The sequence below is a fragment of the Acanthisitta chloris genome, unplaced genomic scaffold (genome assembly GCF_000695815.1).
Source record: "Acanthisitta chloris isolate BGI_N310 unplaced genomic scaffold, ASM69581v1 scaffold39867, whole genome shotgun sequence".
NCBI lineage: Eukaryota > Metazoa > Chordata > Aves > Passeriformes > Acanthisittidae > Acanthisitta > Acanthisitta chloris.
In genome coordinates, this window is record NW_008683948.1 from 1 (window position 1) to 9,326 (window position 9,326).

The 9,326-nt window shown below is 49.7% G+C and overlaps 1 protein-coding gene across 1 annotated transcript in view; it reads left to right on the top strand.

The window, feature by feature from the left end:
* Nucleotides 1–859: 859 nt before the first annotated feature.
* Nucleotides 860–9,326, top strand: part of SUMF1 (sulfatase modifying factor 1) — an 18,377-nt gene continuing 9,910 nt past the window's right edge. Inside the window, exons 1-2 of the mRNA XM_009079106.1 lie at nt 860–1,036; nt 3,095–3,169. Coding sequence (XP_009077354.1) covers nt 863–1,036; nt 3,095–3,169 — 249 coding nt within the window. The 5' untranslated portion in view covers nt 860–862. The remainder of the gene's footprint in view (nt 1,037–3,094; nt 3,170–9,326) is intronic.

Below are 9,326 nucleotides of genomic sequence, written 5' to 3' on the forward strand. Positions count from 1 at the left end.
CTTCAATTAACTGAAATTGAAGTAATCTCACCGCTCTCGTGGAGTGAACCCCTGAGAAACTCAGCTTGGGCATGGGTACTAATGGCCCCGTCTCGTTTTCCCCCGTGGAGGGTCTGCTGTGCCCTTTGGATGAGCCTCAGATGGAGAGGTGCCCGGGCAGTGGTGCCCACACCTTCCCGTGCTCCCACCTGCATCTGCCCTGGCTGCTGCTCCCTGGGCAAAGCTGAGATATCTAGGTGTTTTCCTGCTCCACCTGTTCTGGTTAACACCAGGAAGAGGAGCTGCAGAGTGCTCCCCTTCGCGGGGCTGTGTGTGGCTCTGTTACTGTGCTTCCCTGCTTGGTGCACATCCACAGTCACTGCTGTGGCTGGATTGCTTATTGCTTGGTACCATTACTGTGCTGGCAGAGACCCAAGCAGGAGGAGAAGAATGTGTAAGAATGTGTAAGGGATGTGTAAGATCATGTTAAACACTCCAGCTGCCCTGGAGATCAGGGCTGTGAACTTACTGATCATTTGCTATGCTGGAAGTGGTGTAACTGCATAAAGAACAGTAAACTGTAACATTAAAAAAAGCCCCCAGGAAATATGTTTCTCCTCCTTAGAGCACAAACATTGCCCAAACTTCATGTAGAAAGGACTGCAAATGGGGGTTTGTGCTCAATTTAGGTTCTGCTTGCTCCTTCCTCCAAACAGGTGCTGGTCCAGATGTCTCTGTTGCTGTTTTGTTGTGCTGTGGTGGTCACTGAAATGCTGCTCAGGACAAAAGCACCTGCAAGGCTGAGGTGGAGGAGGAGTGAGAGCAGTGTGAGACTGCTCAGTGTTTGGTTTTGGTAACCTCTTGGGTGGTGTTTGCTCTGCAGATGGTGGCAATTCCAGGGGGAGTGTTCACCATGGGCACTGATGAGCCTGAAATCCAGCAGGATGGAGAGGGCCCTGCCAGAAGAGTCCACATTGACAGCTTCTACATGGACCAGTACGAGGTCAGCAATGAGGACTTTGAGAGATTCGTGAATGCCACTGGGTACATCACTGAGGTAAGGCAGAAGGGGATTCAGGCTCCTGGTGTCTTGTTTGTGCTGAGGGAATCCCTGTGGAAAACTTTGAGACCCCACCTGGAATGCTGCATAGAGAGATTACTTCCAAGCACCTGGAGTGACAGGACAGGGGGGAATGGCTTTAAACTGATAGACAGTAGGGTTAGATGGGCTATTAGGAATTAATCCCTCCCTGTGAGGTGCTGAGGCTCTGGCACAGGGTGCCCAGAGCAGCTGTGGCTGCTCCATCCCTGGAGTGTTCCAGGCCAGGTTGGATGGGGCTGGAGCAGCCTGGGCTGGTGGGAGGTGTCCCAGCCCATGGCAGGGGGTGGGATGGGATGAGCTTTAAGGTTCCTTCCAACCCAAACCAGGCTGGGACTCTTTTTGAAGGGCATCACAATACTTGTTTGGGATTTGCATGCTCAGGTATTTCTGATGCAAGCAGTGGAGAGAAGAAATTGTCTTGCCTTGCTGCTCTGGGGTGTGAAAGGGCATTCAGGTGTAGGTTGTCAGGTTGAACACCTGCATTGATGCCCTTCCTGCAGCCTGGGTGATGCTCACAGGTGTCTGTGCAGGATTTTTGGGTTGGTTTGCTTGGAATTTGGGATCTTTGGGTCCTGCAGCTCTTTGTCCCAGCACAACTAGGTTAGATTTCCTTATTTTAGAGGAACAGGGAGAAGGGGTTTAGCTGTGATACCAAGGGCTCTGCAGGCTCCTTCAGGCAGCAGAGCCTCCTGCCTCAGGAGGATACAATAGCAAGTGTAATAATAGTTTTGTGCATATTACTGGGAACAATGGACTGAGAAAGAATCTGTTCAGGTTCTCCCCAGTAAGAAGCCACCTGTGCCTGGAGCTTTGCTCCTGCCTGACAGTGACTGTTCCTACGCAGCTTCTCCCAAGCCCTGACAGGCCTTTTAGGCAAACAAAAGCCTCAGTCATGATGAGGTCTCAGAGGAGGCACTTTGCTGAATTCTCTGGGTAAACTGGTGCTCATTTGGGAGGCAGAATCCTTCTGGTTGGATGAAGGGCTGCTTTTATCTGCTATTTCTGTTCCTGAGCTTGACAATGGTGAGAAAAAGTTCCTTAGCTATTTGGAGTTGGAACAAGGTTTGCTTGTTGGAAGCAGCTGCTGGGATCAGCATGTGTGCAGTGGTATGGAAATGTGAGATCATAGGATCTCCTGAGCGGGAAGGACCCACAGGGATCATCAAACCGAACTCTTGGCCCTGCACAGGACACCCAGAATCCCACCATGTGCCTGAGAGTGTTTTCTGAGCACTCCTTGCATCAGGTGGGCTCAGCTGCAGACAGCACTTGGTGGTGGTGTTGGGTGTCCCTTCCTTCCTCACGTGGCAGAGGCTGAATTTGGACACACAAACTCAGCACTAATTCTGCAGGATTCTGGGATGCAGCTGAGCAGGTTCTTGTGTATTGGAGTCATGTCCACATCACTTCCTGCAGGGAAACAGGCAACCTCCTGCTTGGTTTTATTTTGCTAAGGACTAGCAGAACTCTAGTGGCAGATGAAACCTGGAAGTGAATAGAAAGCTGAAAACAAAACCCTCCAGGTGTTGTTGGACCCAAAGTATATATTTTTACAAACCTTAAAAAAAAAAAAAAAGCCCTTGCTGGAGGCTGTCAGTGAGATTTGGGGCCCTGCAGGGGATAAGTCTATTTGCCTCTGAGTCTTTCAGGTTGGGCAGGAGGGAAATGAAGTATTGTGTTCTTCGCTTTCCTTTCTGAAATTGAATAGATGAAGATTAAGGTCATATGCTAAGACTTCTTGCAGTCTTGGTGAGGAATGGTATCCTCCTTTCCAGCTGTGCTCAAAGTAAAACCCTGTGCAGAAGCCTGTGAGCTGCCAGGGGCTGCTGAACAACCCCAGCCAGGGGTAAAACCCCTTCTCTCCCCTTCCAAAAGAGCCTCCTGGAAAGAGAGCTCAGAATCCTTGTTAGAACTTCCTTCTCCTTGGTGAAACAAAGCTGTACATGTGAGTGGGGCTCTAAGAATAACTTTGCTTTGATGACATAGTGGCTGAATCCTTTGTTCCTTCCACAGGCAGAGAAGTTTGGTGACTCCTTTGTGTTCGAGGGAATGCTGAGTGAGGCAGTGAAGGCTGACATCCACCAAGCAGTGAGTAACAGCAGGGTGAAGCCTTCTCACAGCCACTGGGGTAGGAGTGTGAGCAATTACCCACTGATCCCTACATTGTGTGATGTCCCCAAAGCCAGGGACAATGTGGGGGGGGAGGAATTATAATCTATTCTCTGTGCTTTTTATAACAAACCTTTACAAATACCTCATCCTGGTTAGAAAAAGTTGCCATCAGCTCCTTCTTGTCTTTCTTTGCCTCCTGAGTAGCTCCTGGGAGCTAAGCAGATTATGCCTTGTCATCTCCTGGCTGAACTGCTCTGCTTTGAGCACAATTTGGGACAGAATGACCTCCTGAGGTCCCTTCCCATCAGAATGGGCCTCAGTTTGACTTTGTCTTCGAGGGGCAGAGCTGGGAGGTTTGGAGAAGTCCTGGGTGAGTGTGTGCTGAGAGGGCCTGGCACAAACGGGGCTTTTCTGCAGGGAAAGGAAGGTTTCAAGTGTAGTTTGTTGTCTCTTAACTCAGGACTAACATTTGTGTACTGTGAGAAGATCAAATTGCAGTTCCTAATTCTAACAGAAGTGATGTTGAAGGCAGAATAAATACAGATTGGCTCATCCCATCTCACCACCATCAGTACTGGAGAAATCCTTAGCCCTGTGTAGGTCTGTGGTGCAAACTCCTGACATCAGGCTCCATTTCAGACCAACCAAGCCCTGGAGTGCTGGTGGAAGCTCAGCCTGGTTACTGGTGTAAACACAGAGTGTTGGGAGCCACTTTTCCTGGGTGTGGCAGCCAAGTTTTCCAGTGCTGGCTGCAGTGCTCACAGGACAAGTGTTATGCCAGAGAGCTGGACCGAGGCCCAAACGAGTTGTTTTGGGCTGCTGCTTTGTGAGGTTTTTCTGTAGCAGTTAAAAGTAAACTTCTTCAGGCATAGCTGTGACCATGGAAAGGAGAAATGAGGTATAAATACTGGTGTGCAGTAACACCAACACGGACAATGCCTCCACCAAACCCATGGGAGAAGGCACAGGGAAATCAGTCTTTAGTGGCTCAGAAGTGTTTGGGTTAGGATGTGCTCCAGTGGGAGCACAGGGATGCTAAATGCAGGTGTGAATACAGGGGAACAGGGATGTGTGTTTTGGAAGCAGCATTTCACATGCAGTGACAGGACTGGGGAAAGGTGGAAGTGAAGATACTGAGCTAAATAATTTACGGCAGCTCCTATAAAAAATGAGTCCTGTGTCTGTTGGGGGTTTGGCTCTATTTGGCCACTTTGTCTTCTCCAGTTCTTAAAGCAGACAAATCTCTCAGCCCCTCAGGACAGCTGAAGCAGAGCAGAGGTGTGGCTGTGGCAGCTGCTGCAGGAGAGCCCTGTCCAGCACGTAGAGGAATTGTTGGAGCTGTGGGTGTGTGTTTCCTGGAGGTGAGGTGCTCTCCCAGAGAGCACTGACAGCCCCAGGAATGTGGCTTGGCCCTAGCCCTCCTCTGGAAGGGAAGCAGTAAAAAGGGGTGTAGCAGCCAGAATGGAATTGTTCTAGAGTTCTGGAACTCAGGTTTTACTTTTGGCCTCTCAGTTTGTGGTAGGAACATGGCAGAGAGGGAGAGTTCAGTGCTGAGGTGTCACTGATGGGGTTGGTCAAGTCAAACAGGATTTTGTAGGGTGAGGGTGGAAGGTCCTTTGAAACCAAAATGTTTGTGTGGGTTTAACAAGTTTTGATTGACATCTTCAGTTCTTCACATGGATCCTGGAGAGGAGAAGGCTCTGGGGACACCTCAGAGCCTCTTCCAGTGCCTCAAGTAGCTCCAGGAGAGCTGTAGAGGGACTTGGGACAAGGGATGGAGGGACAGGACACAGGGAATGGCTCACACTGCCAGAGGGCAGGGACAGAGGGATACTGGGCAGGAATTGCTCCCTGTGAGGTGCTGAGGCTCTGGCACAGGGTGCCCAGAGCAAAAAAAAAAATCCCTGGAGTAGGCCAGGTTGGATGGGGCTGGAGCAGCCTGGGCTGGTGGGAGGTGTCAGGATGAGCTTTAAGGTTCTTCAAACCCAAACCATCCTGGGATTCTATTCTAAAATCAGTTCAGACTTGCAGATTAAGCCCAACTACTAATTACTGCATCTATTATAGCTATTAAGTAATGGCCTTTCATGGGTATTTGGCCTTTGGTTTAGAAGCCACAAATAAAACACAGTCCAGAACTGCCAACAGCTGCACACAGGAGGATGAGCTTTAAGGTTCTTCAAACCCAAACCATCCTGGGATTCTATTCTAAAATCAGTTCAGACTTGCAGATTAAGCCCAACTACTAATTACTGCATCTATTATAGCTATTAAGTAATGGCCTTTCATGGGTATTTGGCCTTTGGTTTAGAAGCCACAAATAAAACACAGTCCAGAACTGCCAACAGCTGCACACAGGATTTTTTTTTCTTTCCTTCTCTTTTGAGAGAATTTGGAGCAATAGAAACCTTCAGAGATTTTGCTATTCCTATTTGACAACAAAACTATTTTCCTGCTTTCATCTCCTGAGTTGGGGAGGAGGTAGAGAGGGGGAAGTGCCTGCTCAGTGCTGCTGTTCCACGACACTGTGAAATGCCATTTCTGTGGCATTGAAATGCATATCAAACGAGGAACAAGCATGGGATTGTCTGTGAAATGAGGAGGCACTGAGGCATGTTTGCCAGGGAGGGACTGCAGAGCTCCTGCCAATAGCTGCAGGTTCTGTTTGCTGTGCAGGTGCCATGGGAAGCAAACAGGGTGGCACTGGGCCTGGAGTGCAGCATCAGCCTCTGCTCACTGGAGAGCAGTGGGAACGTTTTTATCCTTGGCTGGTACAGGATGGAGGAATTAATTTTTGCTCCTAGGCCAGATAAATTGTGCAGCAAAGAGCCTGAGAGCATACAAATGTGTGTGCTGCATCTGTCCTTGAGAGGATGGCATTTTGGGCCTGAAATGCAGTGAAATGTGTTCATTGGCAGCTCCAGCAGATACTGCTAAGGAGCTGTGCTCACTCTAGAACTGTTGGATGCTGCTTTCATCCCTGCTGGTGTGGAAGTCTCTGCAGAGGCCTGGAGCTGGGAGATTGACCTGTTTGCTGTGCCTGAGGGGGCTCAGCCCCATCCAAAGCAAGTGGAAACACGATGCATTCCAGCTGAGGGTGCCAAAGCCCTGGTGAAACAAGCTGTGCTGGCAGGCAGGGCAGCAGCACTGGTGGCTGTGGGGAGTTCCATGCAGGAACCACTTGCTTGGAGGGGAGCAGGAGATGTGTCTGACACTGGAATGGCACGGGATGCACAGGCAGAGGTAGACAAATACATTCTGCCACTAAAACAGCAAAACCTGTGTCTCTGCCACACTTGGCTTTTGCTTTTTCAGAGATGAAATTGAAATAAAGGAGGAGCTGAGTGGGTTATTCCTTGCATCCCTCAGTGCTGCAGATCTCCCCCACAAGGAGTTGGGAAGATGGAGCTGTTGAACTGTTAATCTGTGTTTTCCTATGCTCTACTCCCACTGCTGGGGTGAAGCATGATGTGCTGGAGACATCTCTGCAGGGGAATTACCACTAATTAGCCCATGTTTGCCAGTGCAAACAGCAGCTTGGAGGCAGGGCATGGCCTGTGCCTCAGGCTGTGGATGTATTCTGCACACCTCCTCCTCTTCCAGCTCATCCTCACTTGGGTATTGGAAAAAATGACCAGTTGGAGGGCTGAAAAACAGACTTCCAGAGATGTTTGCCTGCAGCAGGAGCATCAGCTCCTCAAAAGAAGCTGCTTTGGATTCCTAAACTTGCACTTAATCAATCTTAGTGGATTTTGCATCACATAGTTGTGGTTGTTTTTCTTGGAGGGTTGACAGAGCTGGGAAGTGTTGCACTGTCTGAACTGAGGTTCCTTATGCAAGGAAAAGGTCCCTTCCTGAAAGTGTGACCTTCCAGCTGAGCCTGAGCTATTTTCCTCTAACTGATACTTAAAATATATTTATTCTTACTTTATATATTCTGTTCTTTAGAATTATATATATTAATGTACTGTTCTATACAGTTATATACTGTACTACTAGAGATGCACTGTATATTCTTACTCTGCCCTTGCTTTCTGTGGTCTGTGATTTCAAACCCCTGTAAAACCCTGGGACCAAAGGCAAAGAGGATCAATATTGACTGTTAAGCCAAGCCCCTTGTTGCTGAGCTCGGGAGGGCACTAACCTCAGAGAAGCTGAGTGAGAGCAGATTCTTCTGTAATTAGAGCTTGGGGGAGTTGGGACTTTTAATTGATATAACAAATAGCATGGGAATTGCAGGAGCTGGCAAAGGCAGGGATTCCCTGAGTCCCTGGCAGGTTGGGGTTGGAGAGAACCTCTGGAGATCCCTCAGTCCAACCCCCCAGGTGTGTTAGTTGTGCTCTGCAGAGACACAGCTTGGGAGGCCCCTGGGTGTGCTCAGTGCCTGACCCGGGGCCAGCCCTGCTGCAGTGCACACACAGCAGCTCTGCTCTGCTCTGCAGAGTCTCCTGGAGCACAGGGAGGAGATGTGACAGCCTCAGAGCTGAGCAGGACTCTGTGTGTGCCGGGGGCATTGTCCTTGCCTTTGGCAAAGGGCTTGAAAATGGAGTGGGAACACTCCAGGTCTGGCTTGTCCCAACTGCCCCTCGTGGTGTGATGTGTCCTGGAGTCCTGAATCCCAGAGAAGGGTCTGGAGCACAAGTCCTGTGAGGAGAGGCTGAGGGACATGTGAGGACTCAGCCTGGAGATAAGGAGGCTCAGGGAGACCCTTCTGGTCTCTGCAACTCCTGCCAGGAGGTGCAGCCAGGTGGGCTCAGGCTCTGCTCCCAGGGAACAAGGACAGGACAAAAGGAAATAGTCTCAAGCTGTGCCAGGGGAGGTTCAGGTTGGACATCAGGAGGAATTTCTCATGGAAAGAGCTGTCAGGCACTGGAATGTGCTGCCCAGGGAGGTGGTGGAGTCACCAGCCCTGCAGGTGTTCAAGGAACGACTGGACATGGCACTCAGTGCTCTGGGCTAGCTGACAAGGTGCTGATGGTCACAGGTTGGTGACCCACTTGATGGTCTTGGAGGTCTTTTCCAACCTCAGTGATTCTGTAATTCTGTGAATTGCCTGCAAAGCTGAGTCAGAGCAGGGGCTAAGCTCTGGCTCTGACAGGTTTCCTTCTCTGACCCTGAGCAGGACTTGAGGCAGAATCCTGCAGGGGCTGTGTCAGCCAGAGCTGCTCCCTGGGAGTGCTGACTCCTGATCCCAGCCCTGGGCTGAGCTGCTCCCACCTCTGCAGGCACTGTGGGCTCCTGTTCCCGTGCTGCGGGGGAAGGAGCTGCACGTGGAAGGTGGGAGAGAGATTTCTGCCTTGGGAAGGGAAGAAGTTTGAGGTTGTTGGGAAGGCACAGTAATGTTACTTGAAAAACAGGTGTAAAACTGTTGCCCAGAGCAGCTGTGGCTGCTCCATCCCTGGAGTGTTCCAGGCCAGGTTGGATGGGGCTGGAGCAGCCTGGGCTGGTGGGAGGTGTCCCTGCCCAGGGCAGGAGGTAGAACTGGATAAGCTCTAAGGTCTTTCCTACCCAAACCACTCTGTGACTCTCCTTGTGCCCAAGACCCACCTAAGGTGATTTTTCTGTCATTTCTGAGGGACAATGTCAGTAGATCCATTGCACAGTAATTATTTTTATTTCTTAAACTCTGCCTGTCTCAAAATGTTCTATTTTCTCTCTGCCTCTTTGCTCAGTAGTTCATCAATCAGCTGCTCAGGGTTTGGGATCTGGCTTAGAGGGGGAAAAGCTGACAGAGATTTATGTGTATCTGCCTTACATGGATAAAATAAAACCTCAGCCAAGAATGATGTTCTTTACTGAATAACTAATCTCTTCTCACGTCCTACCAATGCTAACAAGATGCTTTTGGAAATTCAAGATGTACAGAGCTCAGCACCATCTGAGTCAAACAAGTAACCTCCCAGTCAGCTCGAAACGGAAGTGTTTCACTGCTTAATAAATGACTCTGTGTTTTCCAGGCTGCTTTTCAGACAGTTGATGCTGAAATTGCTGAAGTTCTTACTCTGCAATAACTTTTGCTGCTTCCACCTGTTTATCTTGACTGAGTGCAAGGCTTTATTGCATGAAAACAGCATTAGGATGGTGTAGCCCATGAGAAATGTGGTGTTTGGTGCTGTGTGACTGGGCAACAGCA